Genomic DNA, 24,869 nt, shown 5'->3' with positions numbered 1-24,869 from the left:
ACTTCATTTTTGCGTTTTTCTAATTAGTAAGGCATTATCCAAACTGACTAGGCATTATTCAAATTGTATAAATCTGTCGTAAATTACAATTGCAGTAGGCAATATCTTATTTAGCATTATAGTAGCATACTAAAAAGCATATTATCAGCTACAATACGCTATACATCATAAAATAAGGTAGAATTTTGTAAGACAGTATAATATTGTATTCTAAGTTGATGATATATTTAGTAATGTCTACCGTAGGTGTTGTGTTCAACATGAGATAGATATTCTCGTTAGAGGCTTAAGTGTTCAGTTGTAATGTAACTTAGTATTGTATTGTAGACTGTTAGCCATGTTTAGTATAATTTACGGTAGCGTAACTTCTATATTTATCCTAAGAGATATTTGGTATCTATAACTATAGACGGTAGTGGTATAGATTCTATGCTAGAGTATAGATGACTATATACAGTAAGGTGTTGAGTTACTAATAAGGTTATAGGTAAAAATAGAACTGTAAATCATATATTAAAATATAGTTAATTCATTGTATTTTGGCTGGTGTGAATAATGTCTACATAATTACTGTAGTCGTATCCATAACGGATTAATGATGGTCCGCAGTAGAATTGTGTTACTAAGAATAATTTACTAAGTGTAAAATGCGGTAAAAGGTTGCCATGCGGATTATAGCTGCGAATGCTACGAAAAGTATAAAAGCATGCAACTTTAGATTATTCTGTTAGTTCTATGTAGAAGTCTTTAGTAGTAGTATTCGGCTAGAATAGAGCTGTGTGTAGTTAATCTTTGTATAAGATTCTATAAAGCCCTTGTTTTTCTAAAATTGGGAATTTCGTGATCGGTATATCATATCCATATAGCTAGCTTAGTAATTGTAATCCTTTTGAAGAGCAGCGCTACAGTGCTCACGCTAGAGCTTCGCATGAAAGGTGTAAACTATTCTGTATTTGAGATGATAATACTGAAGTGTGTAGTAAGTAAGGTGCTAAGACTGTAAATGCGGAAAAGTATATAAGCGAGTAGTTTAGCATAGTAAGATATTTCTTTCTCGTTAGAGGTCCTCAGCTAATCGATTACGTTGCATCTTCGTAAACGAAGTTATGTTCAATAAATCTGAATTTTCTAAAGTTTTGAAGATTCTTGATCTATCAACCTCACAAAGTTATATTATTTTGCAATCAACTACAGAGTTAACGGAAAAGCTTTGGTTTGGGTTCTAATTTAAGATTATTTGTCGGTCTTTGCCTTTGTTTTAGTTATATTTAAAGTAACGTAGAAAGATAAATTTAGAATTACAAGCAATTAATGATTTTGAAATGAAATATGAAATATTTGAGATATCAATATCTAGCAATTCTATCGAGTTGCCAAATAACACGGGTATAGCGCTAAAAATGTAGAAAAAATTGATGTAATAATGGACAACATCAAGAAGATAAAAGTAACTTCATACAATTGTGATATGCCAATACCTAACGAACTGTAAATCTGACAACGTTGTATATTTAACGCTGTTAACAACGAGACCGCAATTTACTAAAATTTGGAATCGAGATATTAATCAAATGCTTCCTTTTTTAATTAGCTAATCAGATTAATTTATTCAAGGAATAATATATCACTCTAAAACAAGTTTTGAAATAAGAGATACTAATACTATTTTTCCAATCTATCATTGTATCATACTGCATTAATGATTTTCATTAATACGGAAAATGGCATAATTTTCTAGAATCTGTTCTAGTAGTATACTGTATTATAAGTATAGTATCAAAATTTAGTAGAGCATCAGAGTTATATTCAGGCCGCAGAATCGTTTATTATGTGTTGTTTTTGTATATTGTATGCATATTATCAATATCGAGTATTATATCAGAGTTTCATTCGGGCCAAGCCTGCTTGCAGCATATCGCTTTGGTATAACGGATGTATATTTGTACACCACGAACATCGAGTAGAAGCAGGACATCTTGATTTCTTTTACCCCAACTGATAATGAGTCAGACTCATATTTAAGCCAACAAATTGATAGCTTCAAACAAATAAATCTAATAATAGCAGATCTATTTCTAATATCAATATCTTATCAGACAGTAATGACGAAGTTCTAGGTTACAAATCGTTGGTACTCGTTTTTAGGAAATTCGGAATAATGTAACGAATTGGATTTAATTAGTAGTAACGCTATTAAATGTAATAACATTATCACAATAGATATCCAATTTATAATCGTCATAACAATTACAAATTTGCAATATTAAACTGTAATTTTTTGATAGCTTCTAAAATAACCGATTTTTGTAATGAAAACCTTAGATTAGAGTTTTCGTGATATTATTCAAGATAAGTATCGATTATTTTGAAAGAGAGAATTTTATCTTGCAAGATCAAATAAAGATTAATAAGGAATATCGATAATGATATTTTAATTTTTAAAAGCCCATGAATTCTTTATTGAAAATGACGCTAAAAGCATCTGCTTCATTAAAGATATCTTAAATTTGAAATATCTGAATTTCTTTATTGGATGTAAAACTTCCTTCAAGATCAGATCTTAAGTTATAAAATATTAATACAAAAGCAAAGGTAACGAAAAGTTCAGATATTATATTAATATTGAACATGGTACAGTAATTATTCTTTGTAGATCATTAAAAATCTTTTAATTGCCGAGGAAAGACAACAATAATTCATTGTTTTTCGAACTAGCTTATTTATTTCTTAAGGTTATTATGAAATTAAACAGAGAAAACTCAAATCTGTAACTATCATCGATTAGAAATAGTACCTCAAGCTCTACAAGGTTTTCATTACACCATGCTAATGTCATCGAAATTGAAGAAAGCATTCTTACATATCGCCTTCCTGTTAAGTCTAGTCAGCAACGTGACATTGAAAAATGAAAGAGCTCCAGTTTACAGCCAAAAATTTGGAAATGTTCAAATAATTGGTATTTTCCCAAATTCTTTACAATTTAACGAGACAACCAAGCTTTGCAGCCAGTATAAACTAAAAAATTTACAACTAATGCAAGCTATGATCTATGCGATCGACGAACTAGTTAATAGAAATCCAAAATTACTACCTGGACTTAAAGTTGGTTGGACATTGATTGATTCCTGTAAATCGCGAGAACTTGCTATGGCTTCATTAGAATATCATTTCAGAAAGTCTAACATTTTTCAACTGCTATCAAGCCGAAATTTAAATTATGCCAATCTTGATCCTTTTGTCCGAACTCTGCAGTATAACTTAAATAATACAGTTAGTTCGGAACCGCCAATTATCGGCGTTATTGGTGAAGATTCTGACCGTCTTACTATTCCTTTGGCCTATTATACAAGTTCCTTTCGCGTCATCCAAATTACCTATAATTCACGTACTACTGCATTAAGCTCTGGTGTTATGTGTCCTTATTTCTATCGCACGTCTATATCATATAAACAGCAAGCTGAAGCTATTGCTGATATTATTAGTAACTTTAACTGGAATTGGGTTTCAGTAATAGTTACAGGCTCTACTATTGATAGAGAATTCAGCACTACATTATTACGCCAATTCTCATTTAAGAAAATATGTGTCGCTAATAATATTGTAATATCTAATAATTATACCCAATCTGATATGATCAGCGCTATACAAAATCTGAAGAAAACGATTAAATCTAAAGTCGTTATTTTAACAGGTAATAATAAGATCATCTATGCGTTACTTAAGCAAGCTCAATCGCAAAGGCTTACTGGAATAACATGGATCGGTACTTATAATTGGTTAACCGAAGCACAAATAGCAAATATTAGCAGCGATATTATCCGTGGCGCTATTAGTATCGACGTCAATAAAAAAATAATACGCCACTTTGACGATTACTTACGTAAACTTAATTTATGCGATAGTCATGGAAATCCGTGGTTATTTGATGCACGGAAAGAAATTTCAAAATCGGCTACAGCTAACTGTAAATACGGTCCTCAAATGGCAAGGATTCTCAAAAGAACTTTTTACGTACCGCAATCATTTACAGCTTTTATCATGGACGCAGTTTTAGCCTTGGCGTATTCTTTACATCATAAATTAGGCTGTACTAATACATCTTGTCCCGCTCTTAATGCAATGGAAATTAATCGTGACCGAGAACAGTTAAATCATTGTTTAAGAAATATTCAATTTCAAGGAGTTAGTAGCGACTTAATACATTTTAACAGTGACGGTTCTAGTGGAACTGGATTTAACTTTGTTAATTATCAAAATGTATACATTAATAACTTGCAGTCGTTAAGTCCGATTGTAGTCGGTAACTGGAGTAAGGAAAATGGGTTAACGATTAATTCCACAAAAATAGTTTGGAATAGCAATAAAACTCCAACATCACGTTGTAGTAGGGATTGTAAACCAGGTTATCGCGTAAATCATGATTCCAGCTTACCTCTGAAACTGTGGACATGTTGTTGGAATTGCCGAAAGTGCTCTAAGTATAGTATCAGTACAACTTATAATCAGCTTAATTGCTCTAGGTGTCGAAATTTCTTTTACAGTAATTCAAATGGAACACAATGTATCAGTTATAAAGTTTTACGTTTCAATTGGAGAGGAGCTTTTGCAATTTTATTTTACATCATTTCATCTCTTTGCGTTATTAAAATGATATTTACATGGGTTGTCATCTACGTCTATAGAAATACTCCCGTTATCAAAGGATCTAATTATCCCTTGATGAATTTGTTATTATTCTGGTATGCAATTTGTATACTAACAGCGGGAGTATTTTTGGCACCTGATAACTCTACTTTATGTCAAATACGACTAATTTTAATTAATATAACTCAAATCGGAACCTCAGTAACAATTATTTGCAGAGTCAATCAAGTGGCATTAATTTTTCATCGCGGTTTCAAAAATAATTTTCAAAATCTATTTACGAAAACACGCACACAAATTATCCTTATATTTACGGTGTTAACCGTTACAAGTAGTATTATACTTCTGATAACTCAAATTCAACCGGTAAATATTCTTAAAATCGAGTTAGCAGATAATACTATGGATTTAATGTGCGATTATAGCTCTTCTCCTGCTTTGATTTGTATTATTGTATTTTGGCTCGCTACATTGATTTTAAGCTGCTATTTGGCCTTTCGTATTCGGTCTCTACCAGGTAATTATAATGAATCAAAAAACATCGCCGCAGCTGTGTTAATGTATGCCGCTATTGATATGATTGGATTTCCAGCCTTTCTGTCCACAACAGGGCGACTAAGTAAACTTATAGGGTGTTCAGTAGCATTATTTTATGGAATAGTGACCAATGCTTGCTACTTTCTTCCCAAGCTTTATATCATCTTCTTTCAGCCCGAGTTGAACACTCCAGAGCATGCTAAAGCTAGCATTACCGAATATAACTTAGCAAAGGTCGATCCAAATTCTAAAGTTTCGATAGTAGCGGTAACTTTGGCAGAGAATTCATCGCTTACTTCGCCATGGACATTAAGGAAAAAACTTATAACAAGCCGCATACAACCTCAAAATAATTCGATCACAGAAACAGAAGACTAACAAATGAAATTTACAATAGATTTTACTCAGTATCTTAGTATATTGGGAACCTCACTACTTTATTCGTGTTATGATTAAGCAATATGGGATAGCTTACTTTTATTAAGAATTATACAAAGTAAGATTGTAACTTAAGCGATTTATTTAATAGTATAAAATTTATGCTTCAATTATGATAAAGCTGATAGCTGATTTCGATCATAAAAACAGTAGAAGTTATTTTACTTTGTAATCAAATACTCTGTGACCCAAAAGCGTTTTGGCCTGACTTCTAGTGTAGGATTGTTGGTCTGTCTTAATACTTTTAATGTTCTATTCTATATATTTGTAACGTAACGTAAATGTTAAGATTCCTTCAGTATTAACTAGCGGAGTAATACTCTAATTATTGGCCCTAAGTACTATAGAAAGTAATAGTAATCTGTTTGAAGATTCTACTGTCATAAGTATCAGGATAATTATCCGGCTTATTATAGCCGGGTGTCGCTTCTGAGTTTGACTAATTTTCAAGTGAGGAATTACTATATAGAGAGTAGAGACTGTTAGATGTATTATTTGCATGGAATTGTGATTGATTAAAAATTGGCTAAGTCTGAATATCCGGTTTATCTTAGCCTCTTTCGACTGTTTCTTATGAGGGAGGAGAAGTGATATACGACGGATCTCCCGGAATCTGATTTGCATAGCGATTAAATAAACCTTCCGAATTTGAAGGCTATATTTATATCGGCTATTGCTATTGTGAAATAAGATAGTATTTTGCTAATTTTAGCAAATTAATCGAACGTGAGTGAAGTGAAGTAAGAGAGATCTAACAATACTTTAGTGATATAAAGTTTACAATTATAGTGAATTACGACTGTTATTAATTTAGTGACCTCGGGGATCTAAGATAGTATTTATCTCATCATATGAGATTAAATATTAGTTAAATTTAGATAACTTTGCTGTGATAATTTGATAGCCTGGTACCACCAATTGCTTTGTTTTGCCTATAGAAGTGGTGTAGTAATTAAATACTTCAAGATAGTGAAATAAGAAGGCAAACGTTTAAAATATTTCCAGAAATCGTGAGTTATTTCATTAGTTTGATTGGCGAAGACAGTAGCCTGCCCTTCATAATCCTAGCAAATGATTTTGCCAGGTTGTTATTGAAGCTTATCCGTAAACTGATACTTATCCTAAAGTTAACTTAAGTTAGAATTCAAAGCTATTCGTTTTAATAATTCTATATCCTTTTTACTATTTTCCAGTGGTTTATCCTGTATTCTTTCTGAGAAGGCAATAATAAATCTAATTTACTACCGTAATATTTATCTAATGAATCAGACTTTATTCGCTATATCATCTAATTAATAGCTGTAAATGCATTCTTTTCCCACAATCCTCATAAGTTCATGTATAAATATATACTATTTTATAATAAATGAAATAAATTTCTGATTACGTATCAAATAATGATAAGCCTTTCAGACAACCGTAATTTCATGATGTGACGGGACTTAATTTGAAATTCGTAGATCAAGTAATTACGAAACAAGAGAATTATCAATGCAACTCAATTAGCAAATTTGCAATTTTTCATCATTCAAGATATGAACCATTTCTTTTAATCAATTACAGCGAGATTGCTATTAATATTGCATGTATAGTGAGGACACATAGCTATTTAAACTCTATCAAATACAAATAGAAACAGAATATTTAAATTGAAACTGTACGGTATATAGAAGAGTTATTGTAGCCATTCCTCTCCTATGCGCTGCTATATACTGTGCATGTAGAACTATAATTCCCGTTATTAGCTAGAATTTAGTATGAGATTAACAGTTATAAATTATCCTTTTTCGAGCTATAGACTCATAGCTATTTTCAATTTTAGTCTATAATATATATTCAATTTTCGCCAAGCAGAATTCAAATAGCTTTTAGTTAACATTTTCATAACAATCATATTAAGGTCTTGCTTACGTATTTTGTTAATCGTAAAATTTATAAAGACTCTCTTTCATTTATTCTATTTTAAAATGATTCATCTAACTACGGTACATTATTTTTCCTGATTCCTAGGATAATTGAAGATAGTATAACTACTAGAAAGTATTTTGTCATCTAGATTAATACAGCAGTAGATGTCTTATTTATGAATGAAACCCCCAAATTTTTTTGTTACGTTCATGTCATTAATTAATTAATTGAAGTAGTATAGCAACTTTGCAACAATATGTAAGGCTTCAAAGGTCTTATCTATATCTTTTTAGGCCAATTAAGCAGCAATTAATGCAGCATCTATCATATCCTATGATAGTTTCTGTCTTAAGGCAATAGAGAACTCCAAAACTATGTATATATATCTGATAACACTCACATTAGTAGCTATTATACGCCATAATCAATACAAGTGCAATATATTGAGAATAATCCGTTTATTTAATTGTACGTAGTGGCGAACTGTAGGTATAATGTTAATGTTGGCCATATAAAACACTATCGGTTTCACTAGCAAAAGTAGCCTTCACACCGTCAAATGGCTTGAGTGAGTATCAAGCAATTCCTAAGCATCGTATGTAAATATAAAGAATCAAGAATAATTCATTACATTAAATGTAATAACAAATTTGGGGTTAGAAAACTCAAAAATCATATAAATAACAGACAATACTCACATTACAACTATTGTATACTACATTCAATTCACACTTAATAAATGGAGAACAATCGCTTAGTTCAATTAAAGAAAGTTTCAAACTCTTGGTATATTGTCAATATTGCCTATATAAATTATCATTGATTCAACTTATAAGAATACCTTCATACTGTTATCTTGCATATGTAAGTAACAAGCAATTTCTATGCAACTTAATCAATATAAATAAAAAATTCGAGGATATTTCATTATATTAAACGTAATATCAAATTTCTGTCTTAATGTTGTTCACAAAAAACCCGCGATTTAATGCATAACATTTGTCTGCATACATTCAAATATCTTCTGCAAGCTTACTATTTGTTAATTAGCTAGATATCGGAATTTTATCTATAATCATTGGGGAATAAAACTGGAATTGACAAATAAATAGTAGATGGGATCAAGGCTTTACAGTAGCTACTTTATTAAATATCAGATAACTTAAAATTTTAAGCATCATTTTTAATATTCTGTAATTTCCTTCGAGCAATACGTCCTTTGCTAATTGTAATTGAACCGAAACATAAATCTAATTAATATAATAACATCCGGTACGTCTAACTACTACTGGCTTTAATTTTGAGAAATAGGTTTCCATTGATCATGCAAAGATTTTATTACTGATCAGCTAGTAAAGGATAATAACTAATTCCATGACCATGGAACTTACGCTAAATTTACGCGTCACAAACCAGCTTCGCGTCAAGGATAACGTAAAACAAATCTCTAAATTACTATAGTCTCCGGGATTCAGTATCCGTTAACTACCTCACAAGAATTTAAACGCCTTTGATTCTACGTTAAACTCAACTAGACAATTGAAAACTACTTTATTCAACTATCAGACGGGCTTATACACCCTTCTACAGCAGCTAACATTCACGAGTTATCTTATAAAAATACTTAGGTGAGAACATCTACCTAACTAATTTTTCACAATCAGACTACAATATGTCCATTCACAGAATCATTTCAGTGTACATTATAGCACAGCATTAAATTTACTGAAACACATTTATAATTAGAGCAATTCCTATTGTAAGTAACTAGTTGTAATATAATATCACCAAATTTAGATATCTATTTCTTCACGGTAGTTCGTACCGTTACATTACGATAAATCTTCAATTAGTTATCAACGAGCTAATCATTAAACATCAAAAATGGATTGCATGGAATAAATCATTACTTATTTTTACTCGTCATTAAATTAAAAAGATCTCCATTATTTACGAGCAAACTCTTTAGCCAACTGTCATCTCATCTAGAAAAATTAAATTTAATATTAATCTAAGAATATGCTAAAAGATCGGTTTGTAAATGTTCCTTTACAAATAATCAATAATTTAATTTCCATTTCTTACATTACTAACTTATATTCTTATTAGCCATAAATGCTAATAATTAATCATAAATGGGCAAATAAAAAATTTATATTCTTTATTATATATTTAACAAGCCGTGCGTATCATAGGATACCAAGTATGAATTTGTAATATCGTAAAGTAACTAGATCCATCTATAATTAAGCTTCACGATATTTGTAAAGACCAAATTATGTATTCCGTTTCTAAGCGTAAAGTAACTTATTGCTAAGAATCATCAATATTGCTGTTTATGTTATATTTTTAACTAATAGTGAAAATCGTCGAATTTCAATCTATTGTGGAAAAAGTATAAAAATTTTCTGTTATTTAAAAGCAGGATACTGCTCTATCGCTACAACCCTTCCCTTTAGTACAATTAGCTTTCAAAATGGTCCTAAAGCAACTTATTAAAAGTTATATTTTTTTTTTCGTCATTGTTACTTTTGTAAAGATAAAGTCTTCACATTGCCATATTTACTCTTATCAACCAGGAGATATTCAAATTATAGGTGTTTTTCCTAATACCTTACATTATAACAGTACCTTAAATCAATGCTATGAATTCAATTTAGTCAATGTAAAGCTCACACAAGCTATGATATACGCTATAGATATTTTAATCAATGCCAATCAAAACTTATTGCCTGGTATCAAAGTTGGTTGGACACTAATTGATTCTTGCTCATCTCGAGAAATGGCTATGAAATTGGTAAGTTATGAATTAATGTTCAGTAATCCAGCCAATTTTGACTGGCCTTCATACCAAAAATTCAACCATATACCTAATCAATGGACTGATAGTAACATAAAATTTCAATATAATCACACAATGACCACTCCAATTCTTGGAATTGTCGGTGAGAAATCAGATGACATTTCAACTTCGTTGGCCATATATACTAGTAGTTTGTATTTTCTTCAAATCAGTTACGGTACATCCCACGTAAGTCAATCACTTCGTCAACTCTTTCCATACTTCTATCGTTCACGTTCACCAATAACGATGCAGGTGCTAGTATTCCTTGATATTGTTGCAAAATTTCGCTGGAATTATATATCTATTATCGTAGCTGGATCAAATTTTGCCGAGAATTATAAAAAAATTGTTTCTAAATTACTTTTTAATAATGAAATTTGTATTGGATATACCGGAATTATAAATGACAATTACACGCAATCTAATTTAAAGGAAATTGTATTAAAACTTAAATACTTAACTCGTTCGAACGTCATTATTCTCGCTGGTGGTGAAGCGCTTATTTATCCATTCCTTCGAAAAGTAGAATCCGAGGGTTTAGTAGGTAAGACATGGATAGGGTCGTATGATTTGTTAAGTTCTGCTAGAATTAATGCACTCAATCCTAGCGTAATTGGTGGTGCATTGGGTATGGATATAATGGATGGTTCGTTACAGGACTTTCAATCTTATTTAGACGAACTTGACTTCTGTAATAATATTAAGAATCCTTGGTTTATAGCAGCTTGGTCAGAAAAACTCCAATCTCTTGGAAATAATACTGAATCCATAATGGCAAGCTGTATAATTAATAATAATCTCAAACGTTACTTTTCAGAATCATTTTATTCCATGCATGACTCCGCTGCTTATGTTATGGATGCAGCATTAGCTTTAGCTTACGCACTACATAGCAAATTAGGTTGCAATTCAACACACTGTTCTCCAGTAGATAATCTTGCATCTCATTACGATCGACTAAAATTAAATGAATATTTAAGCAAGGTAACCTTTAAGGGCATATCAAACGACGATTTTCACTTTCGCGCCGACGGAACTAATCATTTACTTTACAATATAATTAACTTGCAAGTTCCAGCGAAGAGTATCGGTAAAGGTCCAATAAAACATGTCAAAGTTGGATATTGGGATGAAGATTACGGTTTAATTATTAATAAAACAAAAATAAAATGGAATAGTGGTATTGTACCAGTTGCTCGCTGTTCTGATGATTGTCAGCCCGGTACTTACCGTTATTACAATAGTCTTGACAAGAAATCACTAAAATGTTGTTGGCTCTGCACTAAATGCTACTTTCATTCTATAACTAATTCTACCAATCAGTCAAATTGCACTAAATGTGAGCCATTTACTGCTCCAAATGAGAACAAAACGAAATGTATTGGTTACGAAATCATTAATATTTCATTTAGAGATAAATACTTTATTATTGCTTGCTGCCTATGGTTTATCTTCTTGATTAATTCGATATTTATTTGGGTTGTCGTTATCATCAAACGAAATACTCCTGTAATTAAAGGATCCAATTTTACGTTGATTAATATTTTAATGGGTTATAACGCTATGTCCCTTCCTGCTTCAATCATGTTTCTTTGTGACAGTACTGTTTTCAATTGCACATTTAGATTACTACTCACTGCTAATAGTCAGACTGGCGTAGCAGTTACTGTCATTTGCAAGACAATTCAAGTAGCAGCTATATTCCGAAATGGCTTTCGTCAGCGGTCCTTATACAAGAAATTGTCAAAAACACGAAATCAAGTTATTGTTCTCATTGTAACTATGACTATTACTAACGCGATTATCGTTGGGTTAATCGTATATCAACCACTAAAAATTATCAAATATGAGAACGACAAACAACAGCTCGTAAAATCATGCGAAGTTTTCAGCTTTCCGGCCTTTACTGCTGCTGTAGTGCTATGGACAACAGCAGTTACCGTTGGCCTTGTATTTGCCTTTCGTATAAGATCATTACCGGATAACTATAATGATGCTCGATATATCTTGATAGCTAGTATTTTGTATGCATTTCTTGCATTAACCGTAACTCCAGTCATGTATTTTTTTCATGGTCAGTTGCGATCAATACTGTCTTGTTTAATGATGATATTTTATGGATTCGTGACTCAATTTTGTTACTTCTTGCCAAAAATGTACATTATCATTCGTCAACCGCATTTGAATACACAATATGAAGCTGCAGCTAGTATTGCTAAGTTTACATTTGCAAAGGTTGACAAGCAAACCAAATATCCTAATCAAATGCCATCAAGAAATAATGGAAGCACTGCCATATCTGCAATTTAGTTTCACGGTAACGACATAACTAAAAGAAATCATTCTTATAATTCTTTGAGTAATGATATCCGATAGCCTATAATTTGCACATTACTCCGAAATTCATTTCTTTACTAAATTTACTTTTCTCTGTAGGCGCATAATAAAATTATTTCGCAATTAGATAATATTATCAAGCCTTTTTTAATGGAAGCCTGACTTACAAGTTACCCAATAAAGGACATATTTAATGGTATGAAATTAATGTTAAATTGAATTGTAAGTAGTTCTATCTAATAATTATAAGTTCATGCTCCTATGATATTTACTAAAGTTAAGTAGCTTTGAATGACATTAATGTATCAAATATAATCGAATAAAAAGACTTTGTAAAACAACTTTATATTGGTAGTGTTAATGAAGCCGTAGAACCTTTATTTGATCTATTAAACATTTCCATTCAAATTCACTTCATAATAGTACATTTTAATAATTTCCTTTAATACATCAATCTTAAAAGTAAAAATTTACTAACCTAAACACAAAATAGTACTAACAAAGTTATTTATGGAAGGATAATTTTTTATAGAGTAGCATAACTCCTAAAGCCAAACACTTTAATTGGAGCAGTGATCATGCAATCCTATAATCTAGTAAGTATTGCATCAATAGTTCTGGCAATGCTAATAATAAGATGGATAATCATAATTAAGAAAGCTTTTAAAAGATCTCATTTTGTCAAACTGAATCATAAATAGGTTTTCGCCAGATAATTTACCTCGCGTATTATCAAATTGCAGTCATAAAATTAAATCAATTTGTATAACTTCCATCGTAGCATGCAAATTGAAGAAAATTGTGATTAATATTTCGAAATTTAGTTAGCTACAGCGCCATGCTAAAAAATCTTACAAAAATAAGGAGTCAAGTTACATTTATTTTTTGCTATTTGAATATGTATCGTAGCACTGATGTTTGGATTAAGTTTTTATCGCCAACTGTTATCCAAGCCAGTTCTCACTAGTTTCATCGAAGTTCAATTAGTTTGCATATATCTCAGTTCTCCGGTAGTAATGACTTTATAAGTTTTACCTACAATATTATAGCTTTTCAAGTTCGATCCCTACTTGAAAACTTTAATGAAGCGCGATTAAATGTCTGAGTCATATTACTATTATCTTGCCTGGTCGTGACCTCCATTCCGACATATTTCTAGGTAGCTAGAGGAATTCCAAAGATTACAGCTATGCCAGCAATATTTCTATCAGCTTATACAATTTTAATACCTCAGATTCTTCCAGAAATACGGATCATTATTTGTCTGCAGTAGCTACATAATCAATTACAATCTGTAAACTATGTGACTTATTTTACATATAGTATTAATGGTATTACTCTCAACTCCAAAAAAATTGGTGATAGTTACAATCGTAAATGATTTTTTAATAATCTAATTTATTTTGGCAGATGCCTGTAATCTTTTAGTTATTGCAGAAGTAAACTTAGCTGCCCCGCAGTTTTAGATTAAACATTAAATAGTTTCAACTAGTGTCAAAGATGATAGTGATTAGATTAGATTATATCTAATAATTATTAAATCGATTAAAACTTCAAATTAACAAGAATATTTTCCAACAAGATTCTTCAAATCCCCTATTAATTTATCCACTAATTGCACTGACCTTAAGCAAAGCGTGAGTTTATGTATGCACAATATTTTAAAACGGCTATGGTCAATAGAAAGAAGTTAATATTTTTCCTTCTAATAGTATTGATGTTGTTACATGGATATTATAATCGGTCTGACAATAGCACCCATAAATCGTTGCTGTTTCCAATACTAAGGTTATATTATTCATATCTTTACATGCCGAGGAGAATCCTTCATTGGCTTCCTAAGTATTTGAGTAAATCTCTTATTTAATTAGCAAAAATTAGCGCATACTCTCTCTTTATTTTGGAATTATTTTATAAATTAATAAATTGGTATCTGGAAGATTCTAGAACTTCGTCACACATTAGCTTAAACTTAACGTGAACAGCTCTTCAAAGACCAAAACACTTAGCCTACAGGTATTCTCCATGTCGCAAAGTTCCTTACAATTTCTAACCTTAAGTTTTCAGACAAATTGACTGATATATTGTATCTTAATTAGATTTGACTTTAAAAAAATAATCGACTAAGCACATACCCACCAATTACAAAATGTTAAATGGAGTTGAAGAAATTTAATATGGAGCAAATAACTTATTATCATACAACTCCAATTAATTCGCTCGAGGAACTAATACAACATCTTTAGTGATAGCCAAAAAGTAAACCTCTCTGTTGTATCAAAAAACTTTTTAATAACATTACCATAACTTAGTGTCATCAGATTATAGTTGAATTTAAATGCGATACAGTTAGATGACACTGAAATATTACTAATTTCCAGAAGTGTAAACGAGCTGCGAGTGTTTCATGCTTTAAAAAATCGAGAGGAGTTATATAGAATATTGTGATTGAGTATTACACGGCTTTATATGCTAGTAAAAATATTGATAAATGATTGATTACTTAATGCATCTAGGGAAAACAAGTTCTTCTGCAAACTATTGACACAACAGAGAGGTTTGCTTTTGGCTATCATTAAAGATGTTGTATTAGTTCCTCGAGCGAATTAATTGGAGTTGTATGATAATTACTGGTATTCAAAATTTTCTGTTAGTAACTAAGTCAATATTTTGAAAGATACATCTGTCTAGAATTACTAATTTAAAATAAATTCTTGTATTTCTTTGAGCTGCTATTTCTGAAAGAAAAAAATTAAGCAATTGGTAATATTATAAGAGAATGAGTTGAAATATATAGACAATAAGATCTTCATAAAAGCTGAACCTAGTTAAAGTCAATTACAGAGTCTTTAGAAAGATCTGTAATATAGGTCTATAGACAGGAGCGATATTTACAATAAGACAAAAATTATCGTATAATTAGCTTTACTCAAATCTAAGGCGTCATTTTAAAGGGTACGGTAAAAGTTAGAAATGCCTTTATAACTATCGATGAATGAAAATAAAGAAAATTAAGAACCGTTAAATTATTTTCATTCTATCATAAATACATGTTTACCAAGATCTGCTTAGAGTCAAATTTTATATAAGAGAACTATTATGAAGAACACGTAAATGTACAATTTTGAATTATTATAATCATGAAATCTTAATAATATATTGGCCTTACAATGCGATCCAAATGACATACCAAAATGTTAAAATCTCAATGTAGTTTATGCTAAACAATACAAGCTTTGTTAACACCATTTTTTTTTATTTAGGGCGGACATTACTATTATAGCTTTCGCTAACAATTCTGTAACTTAATAATAATTGCCATAATGTTGCTAATAGATAATTTATTGACTATCATACTTAATATTTCATCTGCCAATAAATCTCGTATCTGAATTTCAACAATTACTAGTAAGTATAAACATATGTTATGGAGTACATAAGTCGAAATTTTTTTAATACACACTTGCTATAAAGCTGCCAGGTGGCGGTGGTCCAGTTCTTTCATTCTGTTGCTCAAGTGTTGACATATTCTATTCATAGCCGAAGTCTCATTAAAATTAGGAAACATCATTGCATCAGGTTACTTTGCATTGTTAGTAATTCTTTTCGAGAATGTAATTGTTCAAATAGCATCTAAAATACCTCTTGTTAAAAAACTAATTAATTAATCTAGGGCAAGTGCAGGCGCTATGCCACGTAATTATATCAAAATATCTGAATTGATGTAATAAGCAGCCCATGCTAGGACTTTGCATCATTTAATTAGACATCTTTCAGAGATACACTCATCATTTTTTAGCGCTTTATAATTATTGCATTATAAGGCAATAGACTGTAGATGGCTACCGGTTGTGCAATTTCTCAGCGGCTTAACTATTTCATTGCGCTTCTCCTTATAACAATTTCAATTTATCCTGGTAGTAACAATATTGGATATGCTCAAAGTCGACGTATGTCCATGAAGGCTGGATTAGTACAATTACAAGCTCTTTTCCCGATTTCCAGTCGATATAACGCGACAAGTCGACAATGTAGCGATATCAGTGTAAAAAATATACTATTTGTACAGGCTATGATATACACTGTTAAGGAATTAGTCAATAATAATCCAAATTTATTACCTGGAATTCCGGTCGGGTGGATTGTTATCGATTCCTGTGGCTCTCGTGAAATAGCCATTTCTGCCTTATCATCTAGTCTAATTTTATCAGAAAGAAAGGATTATCAAAATTTACAATGTAAGCTGATACAAACCAGTGGCAATAATAATAGGTTGTCAGATATGGTAAGCAGAGGTCACAACCATGAGCATATGTCCAATCATTCGTACATAATTGGAGTTATAGGTGATGAGTCGGACGACGTTACGGTGGCAACTGCGGCCTATACCGGTAGCCTCAGAGTCTGTCAAATAAGCTATTTTTCTTTCGACTATACACTAAGCCTTCGTCGATACTTTCCATTCTTTTATCGCACATCCCCACCGGCATCTTTTCAGGCGACAGCAATCATGGAATTATTAACTCGTTTTAATTGGAATTTGGTTTCATTTGTCTTTGCAGGCAATACAGCCATAGATTTAATATCCAAATTTATCTATTTCGCTGGTCCTTCATATAATATCTGCTATAGCTATTTGGGTAAAATAAATGATAACTACACCAAATCTGAGTTGGTCGATGTTGTTTTGAATCTAAAAAATCAATCATCACGTGTAATTGTATTGATTGGTGTCGAACGTGTAGTTTATTCTTTCTTTAAGGTTGCCGAAGCATTAAACTTAACTGGTATGACCTTCGTAGGTTCTTATACTTGGTTAACTTCTTCACTCATGTACAATATTAGGGCCGATGTTATCGGAGGTAGTATTGGCTTTAAATTTAAAGGACGATCATTAGATCGTTATCATAGTTACTTAAAAAACCTGAACCTATGTAATAATGGCGATAATCCATGGTTCATGGATGTACTGAAAACTCAACTTAGTAAAGCAGGATATAACATCAGTACAGTTTTGAAAGAATGTACAATTGAGCAACTACAGTTATCCTTCCTTAATTCAATTCATTCGCCATCATATATCTCTATATTTGTTATGGATGCTGTACTTGCGCTAGCTAACGCATTTCATAACGCGATAGGCTGCAATTCAACCTCGTGCCCACCATTAAATGATATCGACTTAAACAAGCTGCGTCTTAATGATTTTCTTAACCGTATTCAGTTTCCTGGTGTGTCAAGTAATAATTTCCAGTTTGATTTCGAAGGTAGTCCAATTATGAAACTAGATATTGTTAATTTGCAACGAGAAACTAATTATGAAAATCGAACAGTGAGGCCAGTTATGATCGGTTATTGGGATAGAGAGGCTGGTGTAGTTATTAACGAATCATTAATTGATTGGGATAATAATTCAGTTGGAAATAACGCTCCTAACTCGCGATGTTCATCCCCGTGCCTACCAGGGACATATTGGTATCATGATAACAGTATTGATAAACGTTATCGTCCATGCTGTTGGAAATGTAAAGTATGCCCCAAGCAAAGTATCACCAACACAACAAATCAATATTCTTGTATACAGTGTTCAAATGAAACTAAGTCCAATGCCAACAGAACTGCATGTATTCCTTTGAAAGTTGTAACAATTCGTTGGGATGATACTATTTCCATTGTATTCTATATTGTCGCGAGCTTATACTTAATTGTTTTGCTATGGATTTGGTCAGTCATGATTCGGAAAAGGGATACTCCAGTTGTAAAAGGTTCTAACTTTACATTAGTCAATATATTACTCTTTTTTATTTCCTTATGTGTCCCCGCAGGTGGTCTATTTTTAAGGCCTCCATCAATGATAGTATGCCATGCCAGAGTAATATTAGTCACCCTTATGGATATAGGTATACTTGCCACAATCTTATGTAAAACAAATCAAATTTCGGTCATTTTTCAAAATGCTATCAATCAGGATTCTAAAACTGCTCCCCTGAGAAAAACAAGCGTACAAATTTTATTCATTTTCCTCATTGTATTTATCAATATTGGTATTGTAGTTTGTTTAATGCTAATCTATCCTATAAAAGTTACCAAAAATGTGAGAATTGAAGGATATTTGACGATAATTTGTTTCGAAGAAAGCAGTTACCCCAGCATATATCAGCTGGTATCCTCTGGCATATTGGGTCTACTATGCGTCTATCTCGCTTTCAAAGCCCGTTCATTACCAGACAATTTCAATGAATCTAGATATATTTATTTATCTTCAATTCTGCTTCTGGCTTTGGAATTTATTAGTAGTCCTGCATTATTCCTCTTATACGGTATGGTTCGTGACTATCTCTTGTCCCTATTTATGCTAACCTTTGGTCTTTCGCCTTTACTGTGCTTCTTTATTCCTAAAATTTACGTTATTTACTTTCGGCCGGATTTAAATACCAAAGCTGGAATAAAGAGTAGTATTACGCAGTTTACATTTAGCAACCTATCCGGACACACAAAATGTGGACAGTCTTACAAATCATCTGATTCAAGCGCCACTATCACCAGTTCATGAGCTGGTTAGAGCTGGAAACTATTTTATCATCTGATCTTTCTGACAGAATTTTAGTATCATAGAAATAGCGCAAACTGTAATATTGTCCGTTATTATATAAGTAATGCAATATTTTATTAATTTCTTTAATGTTATATTACTTACTGTGGGATTGGTTAGCAATACATACAGTATGTGTAAAATGCAGTTTAGAATTTTATGATGGTTAGTATGGTTTATTCATGTGATCGCAGCATGAAGAAATCTACAACATCCGTTTATTATGATTATTAAAAAAGTATTTTATTGATGTACTGATATTGAACGCTATAAGTTTATAGTCTCTACGAAATTATGATGGTTATTCTCAGTATGTATCAATCAGTTAATTATCATTAACTCAACTTGCGGAAAATATTGCCTATCTATAAAGTATATTTAATTATAAAAGCCGTAAATTACATTCGCATTATACTGTATTTGTTCTGTCGCATTAATGCAGGTATGTATTGTATTGCAAGTTGATGTGATTAAAACAGTTCTTGTCTCAGTATCTCATAAAACAGGTACTAACCATTAATGGCATATGTGTAGTAATTGCAGTCTTGATTAAAAAAGTGCCCCAACTAAATGTATAGATATATTTCTAATGTCTACCATGTAGCAATGCGCGTTGATATACATCTTCCAAAGCAGTGCATTACCCCTTAAAAATTCGTTAAGCTTTCTATATGCAAGTGGACAAAGGGGGTAACGCACCGCTTTGGAAGATGTACATCAACGCGCATTGCTGCAAGTCCTTATCATTTTGGTTTTAGCTACTCCAATTGTACATTAGGACAGGATCAACGATAAGAATTTAATTCAGTAACAAAGTATACAAAGCGATGGTATTCAAGCATGCACTCTACTGCACCGTAAGTAGTGTAATTTTTAGATCTCCCAATACAATATAACGCTAAGCACTGCTAGAATGGCGTTGACGAACTCAAGAAATATGAAATTTTTAGCTTCATAGCCATAGACAGTCAACAAAATACTGATTCCATAATATCTTGAAACGTACACGGATAGTACAAGAAAGGGCGACAATATTTTAACATGAGAATGTAGTTGTAGAGCAGGAATTGTATTAGTAAGGTCAATATGTTAGCAAAGATTGCGTAGGTCATGTGAAATTGCAATCACTACAGAGCCATGATCTAGTCGATTTTTCCGTGGTACAAGGAAAAATCCAAACGTCCAAGGTGCAAATAAAGTGTGGGGTAGAAATAGGAAAGTGTAACGGCAAATATCATGCTCAGCACCCATCACTTGTTCTGATATGGTCATTGGACATTGGATGTTGTACTATACACTTATACAGTATAGTACAGTAAGTGAAAGGACTAAACTTGGTATTGCAGCAACATGGAAGGACAGTATGAATGAAATGGTCTTGGACTCTTGGCACAGAACACAGGATCCTATTCTCGCGAAATTAATGTTACTAGCTGCACTGATCTGCCATGTTCAGGAGGCGAGATATTTCACCTTGAAGGTTATATGAATTAACGAAAGGTTCTAGATATCATTGTATTCAATGACTGATAACATTCAGTCCCCTAGTTGATGATCAATTTATGAACAAAAGATTCTAGATATAATTGTATTCAAGCATAGATAACATTTAGTCCCCGAACTGATAACCAATTTTTTTCAGCACTGTTACGCTAGACCAACTGTTCTCATGATTCCATGTTTACAAATAAATTTGATCATCATTCTTTCCTTCTATTCCTCTAGTAACCCTTTCCTAATTCGATCCTGAATAGGAACATTCAAGTCAAAAATAAAAAGGAGGAAATGGACTTGCAATTGTCAATCCTGATTGAAAGTCAAACTACTACTAGTCTACTATCCTGGAAAGATTGCATAGTACTGTACAGTGTACAGTACTAAAGTCCATCAATGTCTTCGCCATTCTAATACTAATCATTGTATTACAGTCCGCGCTACAATACTGCACTGTAATCCTGCCACTTGTACTGTAACGTACAGTGTACAGTGTACAGTACATTATGCTGTACTGTGGTACTGTACCCAGGGGTGGCCTTGACGGTCTATTCCAGGCTGAGCTAGTGGCCAACCAGTAGCGAAATGTCGATCCCGGCGATAGTAAATTAACTCGATGTGCAAGATGATAATTGCATGATACGACAAATAGCGTATATCTATTCAACAAATATATTGAATAATCCATCGCTAATGCTGTTAACGACTGTGTTATAGCCGTATAAGTCAGCTGGGAGAATCAAAAATGCCACGAATGAAAAATTTCTTTTCTCTTTCCTTTTTTGTACGCTATGCTAGAAGTTATCTCTTTCTTTTCCTCTTCATCCTTGTTATTTTAGGTGAGCAATTCAGTATTGTAATTTCAGTTATGCGATGTGATGATTGACATTTCATCTTCAATTATTCAATCCTGGTACTGTTGTGCATGTTATAAATAGTTTCACTTAGCGGTATTCATGGACCTAAAGGTTGGATAATGTAAGTTGCGATATAAATTGCTATTCGGCTATCCTGCTAACTGCAGAGAGTGCCAATGGTGTCTCCAATGGCGTGATTAACCTTTCAGTCTACTTCATTTCATCATTGCCAATTCTATGGCAACTTGTATAACCGATACTTTGTAGGGCAAATACAATAGATCAGACCGAGATCTTGAATAAATGGAGTAAGCATTATATACAGGTATAGTGACGAGAATAGCAAGCAATCGGCCATGGAATAAGCAATCAATTTCTAACGTAATCATGACTAGCAATATCAATAATGGTCAATAACCTGATAAACGAATCAATCGTCTATTGCATCATGCACCTTTAAGAGTTTGCTTAAATTGTACAGTGACTATGATAGGACTAACCATTCCCCTTGTAATGACATGTAACTATAGTCTTTAGATGATCTTCAGCTGAGAGTGGAGAAGTTGGAAAACAAGTAAGGTCTTATTTATAGACGAGTTGATAGAAGTTTTTAAAATGGGATATCGTGACTTACAATCACAACTCGAAGAGATAGAATACAAAAGAAATGATGGAGCTACATTAATAATTCCTTTAACTTGGCAATTTCGTTAATTGATGATAGGCAAAAAAATTACCCACCTGTGAAATCATTAATAGAAGGCCAACGCTTGAGAATCTTGGTTAGTGATATTATAGGATAGTCATCATATTCCAATTTTTGCGGTACTTCTGTCTTAACTGTGAAGTTTATCTTACGTATGGATGATGTTACCTCTTAATTACATATTTTTGTAATCAACAGTGAAATGCTGCAAGAATCGTACTTATTATTTGTTTAAATGTCATAACTAGATTACTGGTGGTGCTGGATTTGTTGGATCTCATCTTGCAGATGCGCTAATGCTTGCTGGTCACGAAGTACGTAAATTACGCGTATATTAATTTATATCTATCATTCATTCATAGCATATACATAATAGATATTCATCATTCTACTTTAGGTCACAGTAGCTGACAACTTTTTTACTGGACGAAAAGTGAATGTCGACCATTGGTAAGGCCCCACACATAATCATTTTTGCAAATCACGTTGATACAATCTTCCTAGCAAATAGATATTCTCATTACTAACCATTCACTACAGGATTGGTCATAAAAACTTTGAACTACTACATCATGACATTACGGAACCCTTACGAATTGAAGGTGCAGTATGATCTACATTGAACTAATTTAAATTAAATTTACTAAAAAAACATCCATGATTTTACAGTGGATCAAATATATCACTTAGCTTCACCTGCCTCTCCTCCGCATTATATGTATAATCCAATTAAAGTGAGTATATTTCTCCGGCGAAATAGTTTTATAACAACGAATTGGTATAGTTGAATTACTGCTAAGTTAATATCCTAGAAGATTTGCCTACGCAATCAAATTTCTATGATAATTTACTAGTACTTTACCACATAATTTTTTAAACTCTTTTACATTCTATTCTACAAAAGACAATAAAAACTAACACCATTGGAACTATGAACATGCTTGGTAAAGCGACATCTATATAGGTTATACTGTAATGTTGGTGGTACGAGTAGCTGTATTCATAAATTCTTATTTTATCAGGCTTAGCTAAACGCGTCAAAGCGAGACTTCTATTAGCATCAACCTCTGAAGTCTACGGAGGTATCTCAATTATCTGATATACGCGTAACTAAATTTTAATTTCGTCCAATTATCTTCAATGTTGATGTTTGCTATTTTCACTGTTGCATTATTGCTATATCATCTAGATCCTGAGGTATACCGTTATAAAGCTCAAGACTAGCGTAATATCAGCTATTAACAATGCAGGTACCAAGTAATTAATATCAATATTTCTGTAGATTCATCCTCAGCATGAAGGTTACTGGGGTCATGTAAATTCGATTGGACCCCGTGCTTGTTATGATGAAGGTAAAAGAATTGCAGAAACGTTATGCTACGCTTACAAAAAGCAGGTAAAGAAGTGAAATATCTTTCTGATTAAATGTTATATAACTAATAATTCATAGCCCTAAAGATATATTTTTCAATTCAACGCAGGAAAATGTTGCTGTTCGTGTTGCGAGAATATTCAATACCTATGGACCAAGAATGCACGTAAATGATGGTATGTTAGTACAAATATTCTTAATACTCTCCATATACGATAAAATTGATAGATGCACTATACTGATTTGTTCGGTATCGTGCTTTAGGTAGGGTAGTAAGCAATTTTATTATTCAAGCCCTGCAAGGGAAACCGCTAACGGTTTGTATTAATGCTGTAGCGTACTGTTTGCAGTATTCATAAGATTTTACTATTTAAATTCTTATAGGTGTACGGAAATGGTAAACAAACTAGATCTTTCCAATATGTTAGGTATGATATTTTGATAGTTAAAAACTTAAAAGGAATTGTAAGTAGCAATACAAACAATAAAATCATTTATTCTTTTATAACGCATTAATATGGTTATATCAGCGACCTTGTCAGAGGGCTGATCACGTTAATGAATAGCAACGTCTCTTCTCCTGTTAACCTGGTAAGAGAAATCTTGTTTGTTCCATCTTTTTATCAATTGTAAAATATTATTTATACTTATCGACTGAGTTACTGCGGATATATCATTAAAATTTGAAAGGGTAATCCTGAAGAGCATACAATTGCTGATTTCGCTGAATTTGTAAGAAAATTCGTAGGTTTGTTTCGCTACTACTACCGTCAAAAGTTGTCTATTGAGAAAGTAGTTTACCAGTTTTATGTCTTGGCTATCAAATTATAATACCATTTTTCAAATACTATTAGCTTATAGAGCGTGAAAAATAATTTGTAGCTTGTTGATATTCGATCTATAAACCGTTATCTTCTACATGCATGTGTATGCTCTCACAGGCGGTAAAGTACCTATAGTAAATAAGCCAATGCCACAAGATGATCCTCGAAAACGAAAACCTGACATAACTAAAGCAAAAACATTGCTAAATTGGAAACCCGTGGTAAGTTCACGCATACATTACTTTTCTAAGTTTACTTATGAAGCTTGAAGTCGTTTTGTGTACAACGAACTGAAGATATCGATCCCGAAAATAT

The 24,869-nt window shown here is 32.2% G+C and overlaps 4 protein-coding genes across 4 annotated transcripts; all 4 read left to right on the top strand.

Moving 5' to 3' along the window:
• Positions 1-3,042: 3,042 nt before the first annotated feature.
• Positions 3,043-5,559, top strand: TRIADDRAFT_29604 (uncharacterized protein; the record flags this gene model as incomplete). Its single annotated transcript, XM_002115606.1, has 2 exons — positions 3,043-3,176; positions 3,276-5,559. 2 exons carry the CDS (start codon positions 3,043-3,045, stop codon positions 5,557-5,559), a joined length of 2,418 nt encoding a protein of 805 aa, XP_002115642.1.
• A 4,444-nt stretch (positions 5,560-10,003) lies between these two features.
• On the top strand, positions 10,004-12,682 carry TRIADDRAFT_59560 (uncharacterized protein; the record flags this gene model as incomplete). The annotated part of the gene is made up of 2 exons (XM_002115605.1): positions 10,004-10,324; positions 10,625-12,682. 2 exons carry the CDS (start codon positions 10,004-10,006, stop codon positions 12,680-12,682), a joined length of 2,379 nt encoding a protein of 792 aa, XP_002115641.1.
• A 4,339-nt stretch (positions 12,683-17,021) lies between these two features.
• Positions 17,022-19,262, top strand: TRIADDRAFT_29631 (uncharacterized protein; the record flags this gene model as incomplete). The annotated part of the gene is made up of 1 exon (XM_002115604.1): positions 17,022-19,262. The coding sequence occupies one exon, from the start codon at positions 17,022-17,024 to the stop codon at positions 19,260-19,262; it is 2,241 nt and encodes a 746-aa protein (XP_002115640.1).
• A 3,118-nt stretch (positions 19,263-22,380) lies between these two features.
• Positions 22,381-24,823, top strand: TRIADDRAFT_29937 (uncharacterized protein; the record flags this gene model as incomplete). The annotated part of the gene is made up of 15 exons (XM_002115603.1): positions 22,381-22,434; positions 22,607-22,672; positions 22,756-22,808; positions 22,899-22,960; positions 23,028-23,092; positions 23,263-23,302; positions 23,381-23,440; positions 23,548-23,555; positions 23,641-23,754; positions 23,840-23,910; positions 23,999-24,047; positions 24,115-24,158; positions 24,261-24,321; positions 24,421-24,478; positions 24,672-24,823. Coding segments are annotated over 15 exons (957 nt in total), but the record flags the coding sequence as incomplete, so codon positions are not given.
• Between the last annotated feature and the right edge of the window lie 46 nt (positions 24,824-24,869).

Source organism: Trichoplax adhaerens, genomic scaffold (assembly GCF_000150275.1).
Source record: "Trichoplax adhaerens TRIADscaffold_11 genomic scaffold, whole genome shotgun sequence".
Taxonomy (NCBI): domain Eukaryota; kingdom Metazoa; phylum Placozoa; class Uniplacotomia; order Trichoplacea; family Trichoplacidae; genus Trichoplax; species Trichoplax adhaerens.
This window is presented reverse-complemented; position numbering and strand designations above follow the sequence as displayed.